The 25,610-nt window shown below is 40.2% G+C and overlaps 1 protein-coding gene across 4 annotated transcripts in view; it reads left to right on the top strand.

Moving 5' to 3' along the window:
- EEFSEC (eukaryotic elongation factor, selenocysteine-tRNA specific) overlaps positions 1-25,610 on the top strand; it is a 162,042-nt gene that overhangs the window by 112,358 nt on the left and 24,074 nt on the right. The window contains exon 8 of one of the 4 annotated variants that reach the window (XM_081851009.1): positions 3,358-3,416. The exons of the other annotated variants lie outside the window; for them this stretch is intronic. Coding sequence (XP_081707135.1) covers positions 3,358-3,377 — 20 coding nt within the window. The 3' untranslated portion in view covers positions 3,378-3,416. Of the gene's footprint in view, positions 1-3,357; positions 3,417-25,610 lie in introns of those variants that run through there. 4 annotated transcript variants of the gene reach the window in all.

The raw sequence follows: 25,610 nt of genomic DNA, 5'->3' as shown, positions 1-25,610 counted from the left end.
GTGTTTATCTTGCGGCATGCATACATTTAGTAAAAGTTTTTCTAATATCCTCAAAAATCTTGGGGAGCCCATTATTATATGCATTCAGAGAGCTTAATAGCACACAAGTGGGAGGTGTTGTGAAATTGGCTCATTGTGGGAGACTGTTATTAGGACTGAGCCAAAAGAAAGACACTTCATCTGAATACAGTCATGTGAAAAATGTCCCCTTTCTGTGAACAGGGGCAAAAAGTCTTTGCACCACAGCAACCCATGCTCTTCCCACCAGATACCCATTCAAAGTGTTAGCAGTGAGATGCAAAAGCATTGTCCGTGCTCAAAACTGGTCTCAGATAGCCAAATCTGACTTAGCTGTGTGATGCTGTGGCATCAATAATACACTTACTATGTGACCCTGATTGACTGGGAACAATTTTTAAAAGCTGACATTTGATGGAGGTGTTTTATTTTATTTTACCCAAATGTTTATTCACACTTAAAATATTTCTGGTTTGCCTGTAGTTTAGCTTTGATTGTTATTGTTATTAATTGGAAACATATAACATTTTAGAAACATGAAAACAAGATAGTTGCTAGTCCTAGTCTTGCCGTGAAAGGACCTTCTGGCATACATAGCAGCTTGTCATGGGTTATGACAAGTAGTACAAACAGAAATCAGAAGCCTCTTTTCTTCTTTACCACAGAAAGGTCACTTAAGGTACTTCACTACCACTTCCTAACCCAGGTGAAGAGCACTCAGGAAAGCCTTTTCAAGAGGATTTGCCAAGAGCAGAAGATACTACTTTTGTAGTACAAGGTTTTCCTAACCTTTCCAAATAACCCGTCTGTTTAAGACTAATTTCCAGTGCTAGCAATGTTACACTAAGGCACTTGGATTTCATATTGAGCTTGTAGATACCTCCCCCGCCCCCCACCAGTCTACACTATTTATATAATGAGCAGAGTAAATATTTATTGTAGGTTCAAACAGAAAAAAAGAGCATGAAAAAGTAAGCAAGTTCAAAATAAAAGGCAGCATGCAGTCACTCCTCAGGGTTTACCATGGAAGACTAAATTGCTGTTTGGATAGTCACAAAATGTGCACATTCCTCTCAATGCAGCAAAGTACCACGAGTTTTGAACAGAGTTCCCTTCTGGCTCTTTCAGTGCCCTATTCTAGGCAACTCCCTGGCCTCAAAACATGATCCCTCGCCACCATATTAAAGTTCAGATATGCTCACCCTTCCCACTTTTTACATGCAGTACTCCACAAGAAAAGTGTTCGTCAATAAGCTGGTCCTTCACTGCCATTTGGCAGTTAATAAACCTTGGTTACAGCTAGTAGTTAGTGAAGGGAGATCTTAGCCATGAGTCCAGGACCAAATGCTGGCCAAGTTCAATATGTTATAGGAGCAAAAAGGAGCAAGGAAGAGCAAAGTGGCTGTGCATTCATCTCTAGGAGCCTGCAGGTTTGCCTTAGCGTGCCATGCAAAACAGACCAGTGAGATGCACACAACCCTTTGAGGAAAATCAGCACCTGTACCCGTTGGGGGACAAGTCTTTTAGATTCATATCATATAGATTTTTAAAGATTAATATGCAAAACTGAAAGGAATTTGAAAGAAGGATATTCGAGTTCAGCCTTTCCCTGAGAAGTTTAGAAAGGAGATGGTTATCAGCCTGATAAGCTCAAATCATCCTTTATTAGCTAGTTAAGTTTGGAGCAGGGGCCCAGTTTTTTTCTTGCCAGTTTCTACTGTTTTTCAAAGTATTTATTAGGAAAATTTGGAGAACTATACTGGGAAATGAGAACAAATGCATTATTAATATTCTAATAAAAATTACTGAAATACGTTTTTCAAATTGGTAATAGTTTTGAACTGATATGAAATTAAACAAAACAAAATGAGAGTCTCAACCAGAGTAGATTACATAACTGCAGTTTATATATATCATAAACTTTAACTACAATGCAATGTGATTTCTATTGATGAAACAATTTTAAAATTTGTTCTAAACTGTGCTTAATTTGATTTTCTTGGAGAGAGAAAAACAGGTTTCCCCCCATGACTAATGTTAGTTTTAGCTTGTTTCTTGTTTGCGGACCACAGTGTTTTAATTATTCTGAATAATTACAGTATATAACTGTCAGGGGTCCTTTACCTTTACCTTTTTATGTCTTTAAGATACTGATTATGAAATGTGATGTACAACCTTCTTTCGCATTCTTAATCCAAAGATCTAAAAAATGGGTGTGACAAATAATTTAGCAAACCCATGCAAAATATTTGTGAATGCTTCTAATGTGGCTCTTCAATATTTATTTCTATTGGATTCAAAGGGGTGTGTTTCAGGCTGGTCTTTGAGCATAAGACTTTCAGGATTCAGCAGATAATAACTTAGTTTCAGAGGCTCTGGAACCAAGCAGAAAGTACTTCTGCTTACATAAAGCAGGGCCCTGATTTTCACCAATACCCACCCACTGTATCCTGTGCCACATCTTGTGGTGTTCTGGTGGGTGTCCCACTCTTGGGAAGAACTTCAGCGTAGTTGTGTAGGGAATATTTGTCAAAAATTGAGGGGAAGAAAAAAAAAGTTGATTAGCGATGAAGCATCTTATTGACAGGGCAAAGTTTGCAGTGCCCAGCTGTGGTACACATGGCAATCTGTTCTCCAGCCTAATCTCTTTCATATATCAGAATGGTTTCCTCATTTTGGGGGGTGGGGAGCCGAGACTGAGAATTAATTCCAACCAACAGTACGTTGTTAGCTGACTTGAGGATAAAGCTGTTTGCTTACACAAATCGTCTACTTGCATGAGCAGTGTACTGTAGGATCCATGAACTCATGCAAGGTCAATAACTTTCTTTCCATGAAAACAAAATCAGCAAGTTCCAAGTTTTTGTTTTCATAGAAAGGGAGCCACAAAATGTTGTGAGATCACAGTGTCAAGTTACACTACTCATGAGCAGTCGTTCCCCCCCCCCCCCGGTCAGCTGACAGCATAGCAGCAGAACTGATTCAGAGTGACATGTCCCATGGCTGTGTTGACATTTGAGCCAAAGTCTGTTCCTGACACTCCATCCATAGCCATTCTGCTTACTATATATTTCTGAAGGATACAGTTTTTCTTTTCTTTTTTTAACTCTACAAAAATGATAACTACAAGAGAACATTAATATTAATCCAAAAATATTTTGCTTGGAAAAAGAAGTCAGCTGTTCTTCACTTTTTCTGATGAGCTGCCCTCTTTTCCTTCCATGCAGTCAGGAGAGTAAAGTTTTTAAATACGCTATGAAACCATGGTGTGTAAAGCTGGCTTGTTTAACTAACCATAGTTTTTTGTGTTTTAAACCACAATCTCTGGTTTGCATGCAGTGGCAAGCCAGGTTTCATAGAAAGTGAAACTAAACTCTGCCAAAGTCATCATCCTGGCCTTGTGAGAAGAGAAAAGGCGAGCATGTGAGTCCGAGGCTCACAGTGTGCATTTCTGTTTATGCATGTGGCACTAAACATAGGTTTAGACTTCTCTGCAAGTGGGCTGTTTGTGTTTGTCTGGGCAGGGGAAGAATCCCCATTACCGGCACTACACAGTTTCCATGTAGCTTGTGGAAACTCTCTGGGTTGTATCCAGTGTTGGTCCTACTAAAAGTAGAACTGTTGACATTCATAGATATAAGTAATTTAGGTCTGTTTATTTCAGTAGCGCTACTCTGAGTTGAATTCAGACTGCACCCCCACCCAGCCAAAAGAATCCTAGGAACTGTAGTTCACTCCTCACAGATCTATAGTTCCCAGCACTCTAAACAAACTACAGTTCCCAGGATTGTTGAGGTGTGCACGCTTTATTTGTTATTTAAACGTATCATGTATAAACAGCCTTAGTTGGATACAGGCCTCTGTCTCAAAGCACCCTAACTTATACAAGAAACCTCAGCATAGTTTGGTGCACATGGGCTTGGATTATATTGGCAGCTGTTGACCTGTTTAGTAGATTCTTGGCTATAGTTACTAATTTTCAAATAAAATAAAGATTTATGTTTTATTTGATGTCAGAAAGCCTGTAGCATATGGGAGCTGGCAAGTTCTCATCCCAAATGAATTCTTGCCACCATGTGGGGACCAAGCAGCACAAGCTGTGATTACCTCCACATGCACCAAGCTTCTGGAGTCTGTAGAATATTATAGTATTTTAGGACTTCGTTCTGAACAAAGCTAAAGACACGATTCCTTCTCACAGGTGCTAAGATCTCATTTTGGTAACAATGTCCAGTGCTGCACAACAAATCAAATCAAGATTTACAGAATTGCTTGTTCCTTTTCTCATTCACTGAATATTTTCTGGTATGGATCATGATAGAATTTGGCAAGTTATAACAGAATATTGTAGCAAGGAGTCTCTCCACTCACCATCTAGTCTGAAACAGACTTTAGTCTTTGCCACCCATAAATGCAGGCGTAGTGACTTAAACAAGGCTGTCTTACAGAACCAAAACTGCACACTCTGGAGAAAATAAAAGCATGACTAGAAAATTGCTAGATGTTTCTGTTTCTTTAAGAGCTACCAACATTTCATTGTGGAGAAGGGTAGTAGATATGACGTTGCTTAAGTCAAATATAGTTCACATTCCATTGTTAGGTCAGTGTTGCTTTTTTAATATGTCTGTATCCTGTTTGTGGTTTTTTAAAAGAGTTTTTTTTTAAAGTTTAGCTGGTTGAATTCCCCTCTTCTGTTCCTCTCCCCATACATATTATTCTACCTCTTGTTCTCTTTCATAAAAGTTCCTTTCATAGAGGCTTACTCATATAACTTTTTAAAGAAACAATGTAATTAATTTTTTGAAGATTCCTTAAACAGAATGCATATGAAACTCTCCCACTCCTCATGAGAACAAATGAGAAGTTTAAATGGTTGAGGGATGACTTCAAGCTGAAAGACATAATAGTTTCTTTAAAGGAGGAGAAAAACAAAGAAAAAAGAAAAGCACCCAATTTTTGAGTCCAATTGAAATTGTTGTAGAAAAGAAAGGCTCAAGAAACGAAAGAAACTGTTGCAGTACATTTGGTGCAAGTGAATTGATTGCACAAAGAGAATACATATTCTATTTGGTAGCCAATTTTACTGTATTGGGAAATCAATTGTTAAATAACAGATAATAGTAGAGCTGCGTTTGCTTTGACTTTATGTACACGTTTACCTGGAAGTTAGTACCACTGAATTCAGTGGGGTTTACTTTGAGTATACATGTATAGGCTTATACTTTAAGACTCTTAGGGGACTGATGTGTTTTTGCAGGTGTGTACTACTTCATGTCATTGACACAGCAAAAGTGCATTAGTGGTGGATTTATTCTGGATGTCCACAAGTCATTCTGCTTTATTAGTTCTTCTCTGGTGCTTGCCCATGTTAGCACATTATTGCTTTCCAGAAGAGCACTCTTTCACTACAGCTCAACAAAAGTAGGACAACCCACCTGGAACATTTGTGGTATGAAAAAGTGCAGGATTTCAGCAGGAAGCTATGGAACATGGATCAATTAGAAACAAAGGAGCATGTCCATCTCCTAACTTTTGCAAGTGGGATTGCATGTAATTGCCTTGATACCATCAGAAGCACAAATGTGCAATGAAAAGGATATAAATGTGCAATGAAAAGGATTTTTGGAGGGACCTTAACTTGCCTTTAGAAGGTAAAAGCAAGGTCCCAGCCTCTAGATTAAAAATAATAGCTGTGTTGGTGGCAGCTTTTGATGGGAGCTTAAAATCAATAGGGAAACCATGCAGATTTGGGGGTTGCAAAGGAGAGTCTTTGGTACCCTGCTTCTTCCCTATGGCACCTCCTGTCTTTTGATCCTTCTCTCCTCTTAAGATCGAATCTCCTCATAGATGTTTCCAAAATGTGAAGGAACTCGGAAAAGCACAAGAAAATGTATTAAAGGGGCTAAAGGTAATTGATTTGCTATTGAAAGAAAAAAGAAAAACTTTCTGTATGTGAGAAAGTATGTCATGATAAATTGTACAGGATGATAATTAAGCATGATTATGTACACAAGAGATGTTGATGCATTGTATAGGATTCCCCAAGAAAGTATGACACAGCCCAATCCTATCCACATTTAACTGGAAGTAAGTTACTGACTTACAGTGGAATCCTAACAAAGTCTGCTCAGATGTAAGTTCTATTGAATTCAGTAGAGCTTACTTCCAGGTGAGTGGGGTTAGGAGTGCAGCCTTACTCCCAAGTACATGTGCATAACACTGCACCTTTAGAAGAAGAGTAAGTGTGAAGAAGAGCAACACATTGTTTCATAGCAGATGCTTGTGCCTGGAGTGTGTGCATCTCCTGACAGCTTTTCCCCTTGCTGCTCTGGTAAGGTGTGTGCATAAAGGACTCGTGTAAGCAGAATCAATGACAAGTTTTGTTCCCACATCCCACATCTACCCAGCTGGGGTATGGGGTTAATACCCACATTATTGTTCCTTCTTACACTGCTCCTTCTTGTGAACAGAGTAGAATGGGTAGAAGCTCTCTACCAGTAAACACAAATTGTCACGAAGTGTTGACGACCAGGGTCAATTCCATTTCGTTTCTGTTACTATATCAATGACTATTAGCATTTGCTACAGAATAAATGCATTCTGGTTTGCTTTGATACATTTTGATAGTATTGTGTTGCATTTATAGGAAGTTGATTTTTGGCAGTGTGTGTTTGGTTTGAATACAACAGATAATTCCCAGACTTTCAGGCTGCTTCCCATTCTCCTGACTTGGACCTAATCAGGTTGCTGCTAGGAAAAAAATTGTACTTCCTGTTGCTGTATGGCACTTTCCCCAACAATTTTTATTTCCATGCTTTCTTAACTGAATAGCAAAAGATTGTGATACATATGTGTTGTTTAAAAGCAGCAGCATTTTCCAGTTTTCCAAAAGAAGCCATTTATAGCCAGCATATTCATAACCATAGCCAAGTGGAAATATTAGCTGTTTCCATTATACAAATCTATGGTGTGACCATGCTTGAAATACTGTGTACAGTTCTGGTCGTCTCACCTCCAGAAAGGATATTGTAGCTGAAAAGGTTTCAGAAAAGGGCAAACAAAATGATCAAAGGGATGGAGCAGCTACTCTATGACAAAAGGTTTACAGTATCTGAGGCTTTTTAATTTAGAGAAAAAGTGACCAAGAGGTGATACGATAAAGGGGTATAAATTCATGCAGGGTGTGGTGAAAATGAATGGAGATAAGCTTTTCTCTCATAATACTAGAACTTGGGAACATCCAATGAAGCAGAAGGTTGGAAGTTTCAGAACAAACAAAATAGAGTACTGCTTCACATAGAGAGCATAGTTAAACCATGGAATTTCCTCCCACAAAAGTCATCAACTTGGATGTCTTTTAAAAAGGATTGGGCAAATTAATGGAAGATAAGGATACCAGTAGTTACCATTCATTACAGCTATGTTCTACCTCCATTTTCAGAGGCAGTATGCAAGTTACTGGGAATGGCAGGTGTGAAGAGTGCTCTGGCACTGCGCTCCTTTTAGGCTTTCCATAGGCACCTGGTTAGTCCCTGTAAGAACAAAGTGCAGGACTAGATGGACCTTTAGCTGCTCTTGTGACAAACTCGCTTGTAAACATGACTATTCTTCATGGTACATTTTCTATTATTTTCCATTATTTCATTCTGCTTCCATTATTGTTGTTGTTTCACTCTGTCTTGAAAATGTTACAATGCTTTCTTCTTTTCTTTTTATAATCCAGAAATAAACGTTGTGATTACTCTCAGTGGGAATAAAATGACATTGTTTCTTTGCAAATTATTGATCTGAAGTGCAAATTAACATTTCTCATTTGTGTAGTCTTGAGGTAGAGTTATGTTTTGGGGGGGGGGGGACCTTAATCTTAATGCTTATAAAATCCTAAAATACAGTTTTCAGATTTCGGTACAAAGCAACAAGCATTGACAAATCCTAGAGATTTATCACTGGAAATTCAGCTCACTTAAACTCTGTTGACATTTTAGGAAGTATAGTGTGTATCTGTATATAGTGCTGAGTCAGCTTTTCTTTGCCCTTATTGTGAACTACAGCTAAAACTATATCCAGTTTTAAAAACAGCATTGAAACGGAATATGCACCCAACTTTCCCCAAGACTTCTTAGAAAGGATACCTGGTTTGCAAAAGACTTACATGTTGCATTCATTTAGTCAACAGTGGCCTGTCCTCCTCTGACTTCTGAAAGACAGTATGTTAATAAACTGACTCTAGATGGAGTGAGATTTAAAGCAAGAGTGGTAAACTATGTATCCAGCAACCATCTCCTTTGGTGTGAAATGCTAATTTATTATTATTTTTTTCTCACTGGGGATCCTGGGGCTTGTGGTCCAGCTGCATGATCCTCATGGGAAAAGATCCTCAGAGCACCATTTGCTGCAGGATATGCCCATTTGCCGCTGCCAGAGTCTCCTCTGCCTACTACTGTGGAACTGCTTTCCTGTGGAGCTTCAGTGGGAATGAGCCCTTCTTTCTTTCAGATGTCTTCTGAAAACGGCACTATTCAGACATTATGCCTACTGATCTTTTTGATTATTTTTATGGATATTTATAGACTGATTTTATTGTATTTTATATGCTATAAGCTGCCTTGTTATATTTCAATAGAAGAGTGGATTGTAACTTTTCAGATAAATAAAAATGTGCTGCATCGTTCAGAGCAATCATCAGGAGTGCTAGAACAGCCTGATTAATTTTGGAGCAATGCAGCAAGTTTTTGTCCATCTCTAAAACTGACCATCTTAGGGTTTTGGTTTTTTAGTGTGTGTTTTTTAAAAAACCAACTTAAGTAAGAACACTTAATAGAATGTTTAATCTCAGTATGGATCAGGTTATAGAAAGAATGCATTTCAAACACATTCAGAAACACTTATTATCTGGAAAGGCAGTTATGGGGGGATGAAAGGAGGCTGTGTGCTGACATTTCGAGCCCATGTGTGTGTATTTACATGCATGCGCACTAGAGTCAATATGCATCCTGTCCCCCACTCAGAAAGTTAACATCTAAAAACCCAGGAGAAGGGGCTTGAGAAGGAGAAGAAGAAGAAGAAGAAGAGGAGGAGGAGGAGGAGGAGTCGCCTTTCACTCCCCTTAAGGAGTCTCAAAGCAGCTAAAAATCTCCTTTCCCTTCCTCCCCCACAACAAACACTCTGTGAGGTGAGTGAGGCTGAGAGACTTCAGAGAAGTGTGACTAGCCCAAGGTCACCCAGCAGCTGCATGTGGAGGAGAGGAGACGCGAACCCGGTTCCCCAGATTACAAGTCCACTGCTCTTAACCACTACACCACGTGTAGAACTCAAGTCCCCTCTGTACTAGCTAACAAATATAAAAAGGCACCCCAGTCTTGTCCCCCAAAAGCAAAGTTGAGACAAAACGGGAAGTCTTTTCCTAGGGGTTAGCAACAGAAAATACAACATGTTGCAAGGGCTGACTGTCACTCAAGGCCCAACCTTTAATGATCCATTCCTTCCCTGCCATATTTATTTGGCACAAAACTTGGGTAGTTAGACTGATGTGGGGTTGAGGAGAGAGAAAACAAGGGGAGAAGAAGCATGTCCAAGTTGGACAGATATGGATGAAAGAGGCTTTACTAGGATTTTTAATTAATTGTGTTATTGTAGTGTTGCCAAATCAATGGTAATGGGCAAGTAGATTTTTATATCAATTGCTAATTGCATAGGGTGGCTTGGGAGGTCAGTGAGACTGTGGAAATTTAGTGGATACAAATAGAAACAAGATAGCTTGGTTTTCCAGAGATGAGTTGATATGTGCAAGAAATCCATTACAGAACATTTTTATCACTCAGTATGCTTCCTTTTTAGGGAGATCCTGCTGTTTGCATTCCTTTGATTACGTTGCATTAAAACAGGATTATCTTGGTGTTTTGGCCATATGGTATTTAGGTGGGTTTCTTTGCATCATGCCTCCCCACCTCTTAGAAAGAAAACAAGAGCCACTAGGCACAAGGCTTGCTTAGGTTGCATTTTTTTCATATCTGATGTTGCTGAGCAAGAGATGAATGCAAAAGCCCAAGGGCAAACAACAACAACAAAGTTTTATTTAAAAACTGGAGATTCACTCTGCTTGTTCTTTCATAGTCTCTCTTTCCCTACCCTCTAAAATAAACAAGAAAAAGAAAATCCTTAAGGGTGTACTTCAAGCATAAATCTTCCTTCCCACTTTGTAAAAATTGGCTGCTGTGACATGGACAGAAGCTGATGGAGACAGGTTGACAGGGAAGTAGCATTTTCCTTTATGCTCCTTTATATTGAGAGGATTAAACTCTGGCAGTATAAAAGTATTGATGACCACAAGGAGGAGGTGGGTGATATTGATTACAGAGGCACTGACCAGAAGAAAACCTTGCCCACCTTCTAAGTGACCTGTAGATAATCTTTGAAACTGCATGTCACAATAGGGTAATCTGTTGTCTTGACTTCTAGTTGGGTCAGAACTGAGATTTATACTGTTTGCTTTTCACCAACAGATGTAAAATTGAGTGCTTCTGTTTTGGCACACCCCAGTTGCCCGTGCTAATCTATGAAAGGCAGAAACTGTGAGCAGGATGTTTATCTGCAATCAGTATAACCCTGGCACAAACTGCTTTCCCTCATTGTTTCCTCTTTTCAACCTCTTGTTCTGGCTCTTCTTCTGCTATCTGTCACTTGCTTCTTGCATGGAGCCTATGTCTGGCTTGCTTATGTATAGCGTGTACCTTCTCTCTGTCAATCGGTTCCTTGCCCTTCTCTCAATTTTCCCATCCTCTCTTGATTCATATTGACTCCTGGTTCTCATACACTCTTGAATCCGCAACCTGAACAGGCAGTGGATCTTGGACTCCAGATTTCTGACCCATCACAGTACTGTTGAGATGTCATTTGAGTTGAGTCTTTTGAGTTGTCCTTGATCATTGGCTGCCATTCATCAAGTCTTGCCTTTACCTCTTCCAAGTCCCTGCTGCATGTTTGGCTGATGAAGTTTCACAGCAATATGCCTTTCTCGTACATACTTCTAGGCTCGCCCCCCCCCAAAAAAACCCTTTTCTTAGTGGCCAGTCACATTTTACTAGTTAAATCCCCATGTGTCTGTAGAGAGGCAGCATAGACTGTCCACAGCTGCTATAAATAATTTTTCCCCTCAGCACCAAGCCAAACTGTTTTATCTTAAAGCAAAAGCCTTCATGAAGAAGTGTATGATAATGGTGCATACTCCTTAATAAAGTAAAAATTTTGTTCAGAAGCTTTATCCATTTAGCAGGTTTCTGCAGGTAACAGCTCAGCTCAGTGAATTTATTTCACCATGCAACATGGTTGAGTTGCCTGCGTAAGACTAGCAAAAAAGAGTAGAAGCATTTAAGCCTCTAAAGCTCATCTGAATTCAGTGCTGAACAGAAATGCTTTCTTCTCTTGAAAAAATGTTCCTGGATAGGAAGTAGTGCCTAATAGTTATTGCTTGTCTTCTGTCTGCCTGTATATACCCTTTAACCTTACATGACACACTATCCTCGTTATTCCTAGATTCTTCCTATTCCTAGATTTGTGCAGCTTTTTTACAGCTGATGTTTCCATGATTGGTCAATTGCTGCTAGCAGAAAATTAGGCAGTTAATATTTGTGGAGGGGGAAACTTAATTTCATTTATGGAGTACTTAGTGCAGATAACACTACATGCTATAAAGCAGATTGTATAACATCAACCCTCTGGTGCAACCAGTGCTTCTTATTGATTACATTTATATACTACCCATCCTTATTCCAATAATAAGTATATTTAGGGAGAAATGAGGGCCATGGGATATTCTTTGTTCGGGCTTCATCATTGTTGGGCTTGATTTCTGAAAGTGAGATGGAATCCTTTCTGATTCAATATTTACGTATGACTGTACACTTAGTGGGCTTGTGTCCATATTTGATAATTCTGTTGCGCTTACATTATCAGTGAAGTTTGGGTATGTGTTGCTGATTCTCTGCTGCTTTTCATTTGCTACAAAGGTAAGAGTGGCTTGGAATGGGGTAAGGTGAAAGCTCTATCTGTGAACAATCTAGGATAGAGTTCTGTAGTCCATCCCTACCAAAGGATTCTAATTGGCGCTGTCTGAGCCAGTCTTAATGCAATTTAGTTATCATCAAGCAGAAGGGTTTTATTTATGGAACAGGCCCCTCCAGAACTTCCTCCGACCTTTGAGAAACTGTGAATATGAGAGAGTTGTTTGAGCAGGCATGCCGGGCTGGTGTATGCATTTCTTTAATAAGGCAGGGATTGATGTCTCTTGCAGTGCAGGGGTTAGGTAAACAACAGGCCCTTGGTTCAGTGCTTTCCATGTTCAACTGCTTGTTTATATGGATCTCAAAAGGTTAGGTTAGCCGTCTTGGCATCTCGAGGGAGCCTTCTTAGCCATGGTGTAACTCTCAAGAAATAGCATCCCTTCTTAGGGGAGGCATCATCCAAATGGAAATCTCTGGCTACGGATCATATTGATGGGATTGAATTTAGTGTTCAGAAGTGCTCATTTAAAAATGCGTTTTTAAACATCTGGACCTGAACTTTTTAACTGTTCCATCCTCTATGTAATTTACTTGTTAGCAATCTCTACTGTATTCAGTGGGGTTATACCTGGGGAGTGTACATAACCTTGCAACCTATAGTCTTTCCTTGTGATTTCCCCTTCCCGCAATGCAGTTTCTGTGCAGGATCCAGCCACTTTTCTGTAAGTGAAAAGTGACAAGTTCTGGTGCAGTCATACACTTCAGATATATCAACAACAAATGTTACTTAATCATCACTCTCCCTTTGCCCCTGCCTGGTCTCAGTTATGATTTAATTTGCAAACAGTTGTAATTTTCATATTTGTATCACAACTGTTTGAATATATTTTCTCAGTCTTGTTGGGGATGAATTGTTGCGTTCGTTTTAGAAATATTACTGTATTAATTTCAGTCAGATAAATTAGCCTGTAATTGCCTTTCTCTCTCAGAAACATGTAGCATGTTGCTTGTGAAAACTGGTTTTAGTTCAACAACAAACCTTGTTTCGTGTGTTTGTGCTGCCTGATGAAAGCACTCTTTATTTTAAATGCCTGCTACACTTCACTAATTAACTTTATATGCATGTGAAAATCCCAAAATGTAATTACTAGAAAATGTTAAATCCCTATCAAAAGTTCCCCTGTGATTTAGAAAATGTGGGTGTCCTTTTTGGTTCCATATATAAGGATTACACTAATGTGAGATAGACCACTGAAAATATTTGTGGTTGGCATGAATACCTTCAACTGAACTAAGTGTCAACCTCAGCCATCAAGGGTAGATAGTGTCAAGTTGGGCAAAATGACCCCAAGCAACTACAATCCCTTCTGTGCGTTGATGTCTTCTTCTAGCCCCATGACTGGTTGAAGCAGTGCATACAGCATGGATGTTGTGGTTGACTGAATGGCTGTAGTAGTGTATGGCTAGCTTAAGTAGCTGCTTGCTCCATGCCCACCTCAAGCTATGCCCAGCCTAGTTTTGAAGGAGGCTGTTTTCTCATGTTGATTAGGGTGCATTGTGTGCTTTTGTCCCCCTTAAATAACTTGTGCAGTCTCACTTAAATGTTGCGCTTTGCATTTAATCAATATTAATATGATAACGGGGATGAAACAACTGAAGCGAGCTCAAGGAGATTATCTTTCCTTATCCGAGTGCATCCATTAGCTAGGAATTATAGGTTTCTATTAAATGAAACTGACAGATGGGCATTTGGAGGTGGCTGTGGGAGGGAGGACGAAAGAGTGAGAGGAACGGGAGAGTGCAGGGTGAAAGTTGAAGTTTAGAAAATCTCTATAAAAATGAAAACAAACCATCCATCTTGATAGTTGGCATTTTACCCTCCTGGTGCACTTTTGTGATGCTCTTCTGATTCTTATTGAGAACATTATGCTGAAATTTAATCCAGGGGAGCCCAGAGGTTATACTCCTGTGCTTTCCTAGAAATAAGTGAGAGTGTCAGGGCAAGGATTTGCCATTGACTAGAAAAGTTAGTCTTGTTCCCTTGACAGAAGTAGTGCCCTGAATATTTGGGGGGGAAGCGGAGGGAGGGATGTATATGAAAGAAACAATCTCCATTGAAGCATTTCAGACTATTATTAAACAATAAATCAAATAAACCTCCCCATCTAGGAACTGCTGCAACAATGTTAATAGCTAGGGCTAGAAACCAAGACAATAATACTATAAATAATTGTAGATGGTGAAGATAGTGGAGAGAAAATAACATAATTAAAATAATTTTACAAGATGGGCAGTTCACTGAGATGGATGGTGTAACACAATATGTTAAAAATATCTGTTGTTTAATGCAAACATGACATTGTTGATGGGAAGCATCTGTCTTGTCAGCAAACCGCTACAAATTACCCTTGCTATAGTTTCTGCACTGGAAGGATCTTTCATTCCTTTCAAGGAATAAGGAATCGTGTTCATGCCATACTATGGAACTGAAGAGTAGACCAAATTCACACAACTGGTTGGACCTTTTTAATGGTAACGGTTGGAAAGGGAGGGGGAGGGAGTTTGTGCATGTATTGGGGGGCATGTTTGGAAGTTATGGATTAATTTAACAAATTGAACTTGACCCTTATTTGCTACTTGGGAAAAACTTTTGTGGCAAGTGATTGAAGCTAGGTTGGATGGATCACTTAAAAATGAAAGCTGACAGTGTGTTGGAAATATTCATTTATTACTTAAGGCAGTAAGGAATGGAGATTGGTACGAATGGAGTGTGGTAACCAAAGTATCATGGCTATTCCACTGTTACACTAAGTTGGTTGAAGGGGAAGAGCATGATAGGGAGGATAACACAAGCACTCTTAACTCATAGAGGCTCCTGTCAGGGAACTGCCATCAGAGACAGAGGTGGAGGGAAGGCTCCAGAGCAATGCCGGAGAGGGTTCCAGCAGGGAGAGAGGCAGCCCAGCTGCTGGGGAAGGAAATCAACGTAACACCAGGAGAGAAGGGGGGCAGATGGGGGAATCGGAGAAAAGGCTCCAGGACTCTTCGACGGAGACTAGTGGGGAGAGCACGGGTACTCCGCTGCCCACACCCTCCCTGCGCAGAAGACTTCCACGCAGGGAGAGTAGGAGGAGACTTGGCATCAAAGAACTTTTTTGCTGGAAGAAGTTTAAGAAACGCCCACTGACGGATTCTGCCAGCGACTGAGACAGCCACGCAGTGAAGGGCTGTCCAGACAGAAAGGGTTCAGCCAGGCAACCAAGCCAAGAGTGGCGGCAACTTACGCATGAGCAACCCCCTAGAACCATTACAGCTCCCTTCTTGATTTAGAACCCTGAACTTATTTGTGAATGATGTTGGTTGCATTTTTATTGTTTTTGTGTAAACCACATAGAGATATTTATTACGTGGAATGGTTGAATACATGCATAAATACATACATAAAACTACAGTTCCTATCATAACAGACTGGCCATGCTATCTGGGGCCAATTAGACCTTTAGTATAAAACATTTTAGGAAACAACATTGGCCACCGGTGATTTAATACAAGAAATGGCTTTTTAAAAAAAGAGTGTGGTCACATATTCCCCACCACTGGTACAGAGGGTTTTAAAAGTAAGCACCAGCACTTGGAATTGTGCCTGCAAATGGGCTGGGAGGACATGATACACCAGTAGTTATTATCATTATTAATTAATATAATAGTTTAGCATTTCTGCTGTTTCTAAGAAGTCTTCCATGGCAGCTTCACATATAAGCATTGCCCATAATCTAATCTGAAGGTTGCCAGGCCATGGATAACTGAGGCCAGACTATCTCCATCCCGAAGGAGTCACAGCTGGTTTACCAGCCTAAGCTAGTGAAAGGCACTTTGTGTCACATAGATTAGCCTGGGCATCCAGTCTGTGAACTTGATCCTTTAGGGGAAGTGCAACCTCATCCAGAACAGATTGAACAGCAGCTCCTCAGGCAGACAAATCACCTGCCACCAACACCTTCAGCTTGTCAGGGTTGAGTTTCACTTTATTGGCTCCCATTCAGCCTCTCACTGAAACCTGGCACTGATCCAGCGCTTCCATGACTTTTGCCCTTTGCATTAATTATTAGTTATTTTATTCTTCTGCTGCAGATTTTGCTTGTTTCTCTCCTTCAGAAGTTGTTTTTGTAGAACATTGCTAGTGACAAAAAAATAATGATATTGGTGACCAAAAGAGTCACACCTAATAACTTTGTGAAATAGGTTTATTTTCCTACAGAAGTATTCAAACAGCCAGGGAGCCATCCTAGCTCCTAGCCAGGAAAGCAAAGCTAAACTGAGTTGATGGAGTCACCAGTGCACTCAGTATCCTGCCCCTCACACCAGCTGGGGTGGAAGATGTTATGTTGGGTGGGTGGCTATGTCCCTTTTTTTTTTTTTAAGTTACAGGGCAAGTCTTGTTTACACAAGTGGAAGTCTACTGCACAAGCCAGATATTACCACTGGATGCCACCCAAAGTGCTTTTCCATCCAGGATGCATTTATCCCCGTTTACTACATCAAATTTTGATCGTGTTATCTGATTGTAGTTTTTTGTTAACCGTGTACCCTTCCATTAAATGCAGAATTTTAAACCTTATTTTTCATTTCAATAGTTTACTATTTTGGCACTGTCAACAGAGAAATTACTCAGCAACAGATGTAATCACTATGGACTCAAGTGCAACTAACAGTTCAGCTTTAGACTCGCAAAATTACAGGTGCAACGCGAATTTTACTTCAATGTGTGCTTATACTAATATAATTCCAGTAATTACAAATTTGAGAGAGGACAATATGATTTAATCTGGTCATACATAAGTGGTTGGACTAACAGGCAAACTCACTTGTCCAAGCCACTAAATATACTCCAGGGGCACACATTTACATTCAGATTTGAGCAAAGGCCAGGAATTACACTAGGATTCTGTTTTTTGTGGTGATACCAAACAGTGATAATTATCAAACAACTGCGAGTTTTTGAGCATTGGAAGGTGCAGGTGTATTGACAACAGAGATTTTATTATTATTTTTACAAACCACAGACATTCATGCCTGGTTGACCTTTGAACTAAAAGTATTTTTATATGTACTTGAAATTTGACATTTCTCAAACATTAATGTGTTAGAAACATAATTATAAACCTGTCAATCTAATGATTGTTTTTTGGGGGTGGGGATGTTGCTAATCAAGCTTCATTTTTTTGTTAGGGATATGGGAATGGTAGACAGGAATTCATGCTCTGGAAGCACAAACAGAAGCAAATCAATGAACAAGTATGGCTCTAGGGGAGAAAACGTTCTATACATCTTGTTCTAACATAATTGGCCTTCTGTAGCAGGCATGGAGGCCTCACAAAGAGGGCAGGAGCGCACAGGCTGCCTGTGATTTGACTTAAAAGTTTGTTATGACCCTAAGCTATGTTCATGTTTGACAGCACATAACAAAAGCATATTTGATGTAACGTTAAACTTTCAAATCCCCCGCCAAGAAAATGAACAAAATGTTCCTTTAAAATATTGTCAAATGCGAAAATCAAGCAGCATCAGCAGGGACATGATCCATGCTAACTTTAGACAGCTGTAGCAACATCACAGGGAAGCATTCTGCTTTTCTCATGCATTTTTAGTTTTATTTATACAATGAAACCAGGATGCATCATTGGGGGTAAAAGGGTCTGTAGAGTGTGGTGTACTGTACTGTTAGGAAAACCGCTGTTGTAGAAAATGCGTAGCTTGTCATCATGATAAAAGGTAAAGGTAAACGGACCCCTGACCATTAGGTCCAGTTGTGACCGACTCTGGGGTTGCGGTGCTCATCTCGCTTTATTGGCTGAGGGAGCCGGCGTACAGCTTCCGGGTCATGTGGCCAGCATGACTAAGCCACTTCTGGCGAACCAGAGCAGCACATGGAATCGCCGTTTACCTTCCCGCTGGAGCGGTACCTATTTATCTACTTGCACTTTGACGTGCTTTTGAACTGCTAGGTTGGCAGGAGCAGGGGCCGGACAACAGGAGCTCACCCCGTCACGGGGATTCGAACCGCCGACCTTCTGATCAGCAAGTCCTAGGCTCTGTGGTTTAACCCACAGCGCCACCCGCGTCCCTGTCATCATGATAGAGATGTATAAAATCATGCATGGTGTGGAGAAACGGAAAAGGGTGCTTCTCCCCTTTTCATTACACTAGACTTGGGACCATCCAGTGAAGCTGAATGTTGGAATTTGCTCTCACAAGATGTAATGTTGGCTGCTGACTTGGATGACTTTAAAAGAGGGTTAGTCAAATTCATGGAGGATAGGGCTTCTGACATCTACCAGACATGATGGCTATGGTCTACCTCCAGTGTTAGAAACTGAGATATGAAAGCTAGGAGCCAAATGGCACCTTAAACCTAGGTTATGGGCGCAACAACGGAATGTCTAGGCATGCTTTTTTTATAATAAGAATACAAAGCTGAAAATGAACGAGCCAGCTCCACATGCCAAGAGCAGAACACCTGTGTGGTATGTTATTGCTACTCCCGTTTTTATGTCTATGCAGCTAATGCTAGGAGATAGGCATTTGCCCAAAGGCATCTAATGGACTCATGCAACTATACTTACATTGTCCCTTGCGTTTGGAAAAACAATGTGAGCCGGGATTTCTGTTGAAGCATAGGTGCAATTGGCATTTCTGGATTCTTCCCTGGGCAGACTGTACACAGACCACCGCAGTTGCTTTGGCATGTGGACCCCTTAAACATTTTTCAGTGTTTGTACCTTGCTATTGGTCCGTATCACAGCTGGAACTAATACTCATGATATGTTGGAAAAAAATACTGGTACTGCTAACAAGAAGAAATGTGTTGACTTGGCTGCTATCAGGGTAGGGCCATACAAGTTGCCTTCTGAAATTAGGTCAGTCGGACAGCTGGATTTCTCAGAAGTGCTGCCAGCATAGCTGTTCTCTAAAGGCAGGACGGTGTAGCAGCCCTTCCATTTCCATCCACTATCGATGGTGAAGCAACAGTCTTCTGTTTAAAAGCAGCTCCAACTTTGTGAACTCTTGCAGAAGAGGTAGAAGTAAAACATTTCCTTTAGAAATTTCTCGCACTGAGCTAAGATATCCGCAATCGTTGTAATCAGTAACTTCCTTTTGTACGGCTGGGACTTTTGAAGAACGAGACTTGCATTTTTTGGCATCAGTCAAGTAGTCTGGTCTTCATAGACTTGCCTTCTGTAGTGTCTTTGTGTTGAATGCTCTCCCTGAGGCACCAGCTAGTGTGTTAATTCCCATTTCTTCAGCTGCTGATGTATGGGCTGTTTTGTTAAACAACTTTTCTCTCTGTACAATTTTGCTTCTCTAATGTCTGTTTATTTTATTTGGTTTGCGTGCTGTATCCAAAGTCATGTTCTCTTTAATTTGTTCTTGGGACACTAAAATATCACGTTACTATGTGCATGACTGAAATGTTTCAAACTTAACAAAAAATGATGTGCTTATTTAATTTGTTGATTAAAAAAAATAGAAACAGTAACATGCAATTTGTTAATTTATTTATTTCATTTATCTACAACATTTGTAGTCTGCCATATAACAAAAAGTTCTCAGGCTGGCTCGTAACATAAAATAATATTTAGTAAATGTTCAGTAATTGACTGTGTGTATATTGTTTTTATGTGTTGGAAGCTGACTTGTGAGGGCTTAGCTCTAAAAGATGGCTTGAAAAGATCTCAAATAAAACAAGCTAAGTTCATTAAAAATAAAATGGAAAAATCAGTAAAATGCACAAAGAAAGTGTAAATCCCAAAGAAAGCAGAATAAAATGGTAAAACTAAAGCAGAATTAAAAGCTAAAACAGATTTTAAATCCAAGAGAAAATAAATAGCCATTTTACTTGAACTTAAAATATCACAATGTGGGGGAGAAGAGGTGCTCTCCTTAATAACTACCCACTGCACCTTACCTGGCAGGGGCACTTAGGAGTAATCCTTCAGTATTGTTTTACCATTATTTTCTATTGCTTGTGATAGTCTTTCATGCTTCTTTCACACAATAAGTCAATAGCTGTTGGGTTTGGTGGTATAATAAAGCTTCTAACACAAGTAATTCCTTATATATAAATTGCTATCAAAATTGCATGATTTGTCTGTACTATAATACTTAAAAGCCCTGGCTTGCCCAAATTTTGGGGCTTCTGACAGTGAATAATGTGTTAAACAAAGTTAAGGAATGCTGTGCTGTACATTTGGCTGAAACATTTTTAGATTTTGGATAGTCTATTCTGGAGCTCTATCAATTTTATGTTCTGTACAGGACCCTCATTTACACATACAAACCATGGAGTAGTGCAAATGAGGAAATTGCAACCACTTTGCTCCTCCCACAGTCATTTGATGCTGCACTGAGATAAGCCAAGTCATGGTCTGGCTTTTCACAGGAGTCGGCAAACTTTTTCAGCAGGGGGCTGGTCCACTGTCCCTCAGACCTTGTGCAGGGCTGGACTATATTTTGAAAAAAATAAATGATGCAAGAGCACCACGAGCCATGGTGGCTGCTTACCTGTGTTTTGTGAGCGGCAGGGCCTTGCTGTGGTAGGGACAATGAGCGATGCATGAAAGGGCTCTGGAGAGGGGCTGCTTAAAATGGTGGCTGCTCAAGCACTGCTGCTGCTGGCACCAACAAAGCCCAGCCCCCTTCCTCCTCTAGGCAGGCTGGGGATAAGCCAAGAAGAGGGAGGGAAGAGGCGCCGCCACCGCCATGTGAGGGAGATGGAGGGAGAGGGAAAGAACTCGCACTCTGGCGATCCACGTGACGATTCCCGGACTGTCTGCGGGCTGGATCCAGAAGGCAATTGGGCCTGATCTGGCCCACAGACCTTAGTTTGCCTACCCATGACTTAGCATGTCATCCAAACCTGGGTTTGTGGTTTGGATCTCTCCAGACAAACTACAAGAACAAACATTGGTTGCAGTTTTTGGTTTGTCTGGAGAAAACTAAACCAAAAGCCCACATATGGAAGCCAGAGTATGCTAAACCATTGCCTGGTGCAGTGAAGCTGCAAAATGATCAGGGAGGAGTAAAGCAAGCATGTTCTCTTTAAGAGCTTGCAGGTTTGTTCAGTCGCAGTGAAGTTTAGTACATGAAGTCTGCAGCTTACACACATTTTACTTGTGCATATTCAGCTTTATGCACTTAGAATTTTTAAAAATAAAATAAAAGGGGGGCAGGTGTCTGGGGAAAAAGTTTTTGTCAATTGCAACTGCCATTGCACCCAATTTGTTTTGACTATACACAATTTTGGCAATCCCGGGAGTGTAACCCCAGCATAAGTTGCAGTCTTACTGTGTTACATGTGAACCACGCCAGTACCTGGTCCACTGTTTAGTTCACCTGTTGATGCAGGAATACATAAAAGGCATGATGGTGGTATTATAATAATAGTTTGTTTGGAACTCCTTATCAGTAGCATTTACATTTACTGGACCTTGCACAATCGGATGCTAATTCTGTTGTTGTCACATTAACATGGGGAATATTTATGTTACTCTAGTTTAATAGGCTGTGGAACTGTGATATATTTGCTAAAAAGATAAATGTTCTAACTATCATCTTCTTCAGCTGCTAGTTAAGTCTAGCTATTTAGGAAGAGAGAGAATATCTGCTTGATCATCTGAAGAAAAAAGAAATTCAGATTTTACTAACATCAGGAAGCAAAGGCCTGTTACAGATCAAGAGTACCACAGCCAGAGATAATTGTTTAAATAAACAAAAAATATTCCTTTGGCTGCCCTTTGTCTTCTCAGGTGACGTGCAAATGAATACAAATTCTAGCATGTTGCTGAATTTTAAAATACAGCCTTTCATTTATTAACTGGCTGAATGTGCATACTTGCCAGCCACATGCTGTACTGTGTGTCAGATGTATCTTAGACCCCATATGCATATTATTGCTCTTGTAAACATAAAGAATATCCTATATGCTTCCTTTGCATGCAGATTTTCTGTCTTGGGACTGTGTTTCCTCATCTTGTGTGGCATGTTGTATACTTCCAAGTGCACATCCACATCCTAAAGCCTTTCAGGTCAAAAAGTGAGGCTAAACTTTTGAACCCAGCTGCTTCCAAATTAAGTGCATGTGCCGGGACCACCGGAGCTGGGGGTTACTGTATTTCAGGAAAGTGCCAGACACCAACACCCACACACTTGTAACTGTGCAGAAGATGACAACTACTTCTTCTAGAGCCTGAGGGATGACACTTTTGAAAATACACTGTCTTTTTTGCCCTTTTCTTGTCACTAGAAAGGACGAGTGGCAGTTCAGTGACTTCTCCCTTCGTTATGGAAATGGGACTGATACAGTAATCAGGATGCTACATATGGAGCTTTTTAAATTACTGCTCTTCACTCTTTTGTTAGCCTTCATTATTCCTGAAGATTTTTTAAGTCATAAAAATGACATTTTTAATATGCAGAATTAAAAAAATGCAACATGAAGAATACTCTTACCTTTTAAACCAGTTATCTTCGTTTCTGCTCTAGGTATTTTAATTGAAGATTAACTACTGTTAAAGAGTATACAAATTTAGGTAGTGTATATTTGAAATATTAAAATAGGCCTCAATAAAAGGTGAGAATAGGGTAGCCTGCCTATTCTAATTTAAAATTGCTGAGCACACTCACGTACAAAGAAGTCAGCAAGCTGATCTTCAGGTTCTATGGCTACACAGCTTTTTCCCCCCCACTGATGAAATTAACTAAAAGTAACTTTCCCACCAACAACTTCAATATGCTCACTAAATGTTGTAATGAAGTAGGCAACACTCCTATCCATAACGCTGAATCCTCTAACTTTTGCTTAATGTCATAAATGGTGAACCTCTTTTCATAGAAATGAAACTCTTTCATAGAAATGTAGAAAATTCATTGTATTGTAATGTGAACACTGAAAACCCATAAAGTAAATCCAGTCTGCAGAAACGCACTAGTAGACCACCCATTCATTTATGCCCCTTTTTTACCTGTAAAAGAAGGTTTTTAGCCTTAGGCACCTTTCTCCCACCTGACTTGAAGACAGAGCAGAAATGGATGAACGTGTACATGCTGGACTGGCCACTTTCCCCTCAGTATCCCTTAGCCTGAAATGGCAATGTTGTGGGTCTTTCAGAGCACACTTGGCCAACTATTCTGCAGTCAGCATGTTGGCTCTGGTCAGGGTTGAAGGGACTTTGTTCCTTATTCCTGTGCTCTGTCCTAAATTGACTCTAAACCTAGACTTGATGTGAACTGCTGCAACTTTGAGGATGGGAGTGTAACTCAGTGGCAACGGATGTACTTTTTATTCAAAAGGCCAAAGATCATCATCATCATCATCATCATTTTATTTGTATGCCACCTTTCCACATTGCTTAAGGCGGCTTACAACATGGCAAGATTTACATAATTACAGAAGTCATAAACAAATAAACCACATCAAAAAATACACAACCAAATAGGAAACAATTTCCACATAAATCAAAATCTAAAACTAAGAATACAGCATTAATAACACAGGTTAAAATGACGTAGGTAAAAAATAAGAGCAATTTTAAAAAACCAACAAAAAAAACTCCGGAGCCCTCTGCCCAGCAGCAGCGGCGGCAGCAGTCCTTTATAGAGCCCGTCAGGCCCTGCCCTAGACGTGGTGAGTGGCAGATCAATATGCGGCATCTCCATGAAGGGCTGGAAATGACTCTTGTCTGATATTCTGTGTTTGGCCAAAGGGAAAAGCTCAGTAATATTGTATTTCATCGCAATTTTCCAACAAGAGTTGTCCTTGAAGAAGAAGGAATTCCAAAAAATATTTATAACCACACAAAAACATTTTGAGAGCACTTTGAAACCTTTCCCCTCTTTTGGTTTCTTGCTTCATGTGTCTCCCCCCTATTGCACCCCACCCCCCACTACTAGTCAGTGTAGATGAATCAATGGTCTGCCCTGGCACAAGAAGAAGAAGAAGAAGAAGAAGAAGAAGAAGAAGAAGAAGAAGGAGAAGGAGAAGGAGGAGAAGAAGAGTTTGGATTTGATATCCCGCCTTTCACTCCCCTTCAGGAGTCTCAAAGCGGCTAACTATCTCCTTTCCCTTCCTCCCCCACAACAAACACTCTTGTGAGGTGAGTGGGGCTGAGAGACTTCAAAGAAGTGTGACTGGCCCAAGGTCACCCAGCAGCTGCATGTGGAGGAGCGGAGACTCGAACCCAGTTCCCCAGATTACAAGACTACCGCTCTTAACCACTACACCACACTGGCTCTCAACAACATGCCTTCCTACACAGTCTCATAAATTATTGTTAAATATTATTGCTATACAATATACTTTCAGTTCTGGGGGACTTGTGCATTGGCGGGGCTTAGTGAAGTGTACTTGTAATGTGCTTTCACACAGAACTAACCCAAGAATAAAAATTCAGGGCGATACGTGTACTGTATATTTGATAAATCAAAAGAATACGAAAGTATTTGTTTGGGGCTGAATAAAATTAAATGCTATTCCACACAGTTGGGGAGTGTGTATGAGCATTCCAACCACGTGGGTGTGTTCAGTGATACAGGTTTTCCCCACCCAGTCAAAACCCTGAGATGAGGAAGGATCCTAACTGGGTGGGAAAGGCCTTTGCAATTTGCCCTACCTATGTGGTTGCCCAATTCACACACAGTTGGGGAACATACCACTATAGTAACCTAATTGTAGTTTGGTCTCTTTTATCCAATCCTGCCATACTACTTGGATTTCAGCCGATACTTGTTCTGTTGAAATCCAAGTAGTTAGCTGCCCAATGCTAAGACTTCGTTTTCCAGCTATAATGCTTTGGGAACAAACATGCTGAGTCCTGTGCTAGTGCAACATGGCAGCAAACATATAAATCTAGCATCGCAGGCAGATATGTTACTGTAAAGGTTTAATATTGAAGACCAAACGGTCTTAAATCTAAGCACTCAGGCTAAAATGATCTGTAGAGTAAGAGTTTTAAGTCAGAATAGAATGAGTAAGCAGATTTACTCTTGGGTTTGACATGTCTGCTATTCCCAGTCAGAATGTACCTGAGTGATAAGCAGCTGCATCAAAAGGTCCAAATACTCTGTGCTTCAACACCTTGATGTATAGCTGAACTGTTGTAAGTTTCTATAACAGTGTCATGAACTATTGGAAGCAGCCTGTAGGTTTTTCCTACTGCAAATATAAGTTGGTACCTTAACTAACCACTACCTCTCTCTGTGCATACTTAAACATAGGAATGTTATAATTGAGTTGAATAAAGTGGCTGCTAAGGGCAAAATCTCTATCAGTTATCTGCTTTCCTATCTTTTTAAAAATACATTGTCTTTCACAGGAAGGTAGAGAAATGGGACCAGATTTGTGGGTAGCAAATTTCCCCTTTTTCCGATGGATTAGCAACAGCTCTCAGAATTACTTCATAGATTTCCGGAGCAGAGGAGGCTACAGCTGATCAGTTATTCTTTCAACTTGTATGTATGAACAGAGGAACAACAAACCCAGAGAGAAGAGGGAAGGGAGATAAAATTAAAGTGCAGATATTATTCTCCCTCTTCTAA

Source organism: Podarcis erhardii (genome assembly GCF_964252035.2).
Source record: "Podarcis erhardii genome assembly, chromosome: 2".
Lineage (NCBI taxonomy): Eukaryota > Metazoa > Chordata > Lepidosauria > Squamata > Lacertidae > Podarcis > Podarcis erhardii.
The sequence above is the reverse complement of the archived record's forward strand: the minus strand, read 5'-3'. Positions and strand labels throughout refer to the sequence as shown.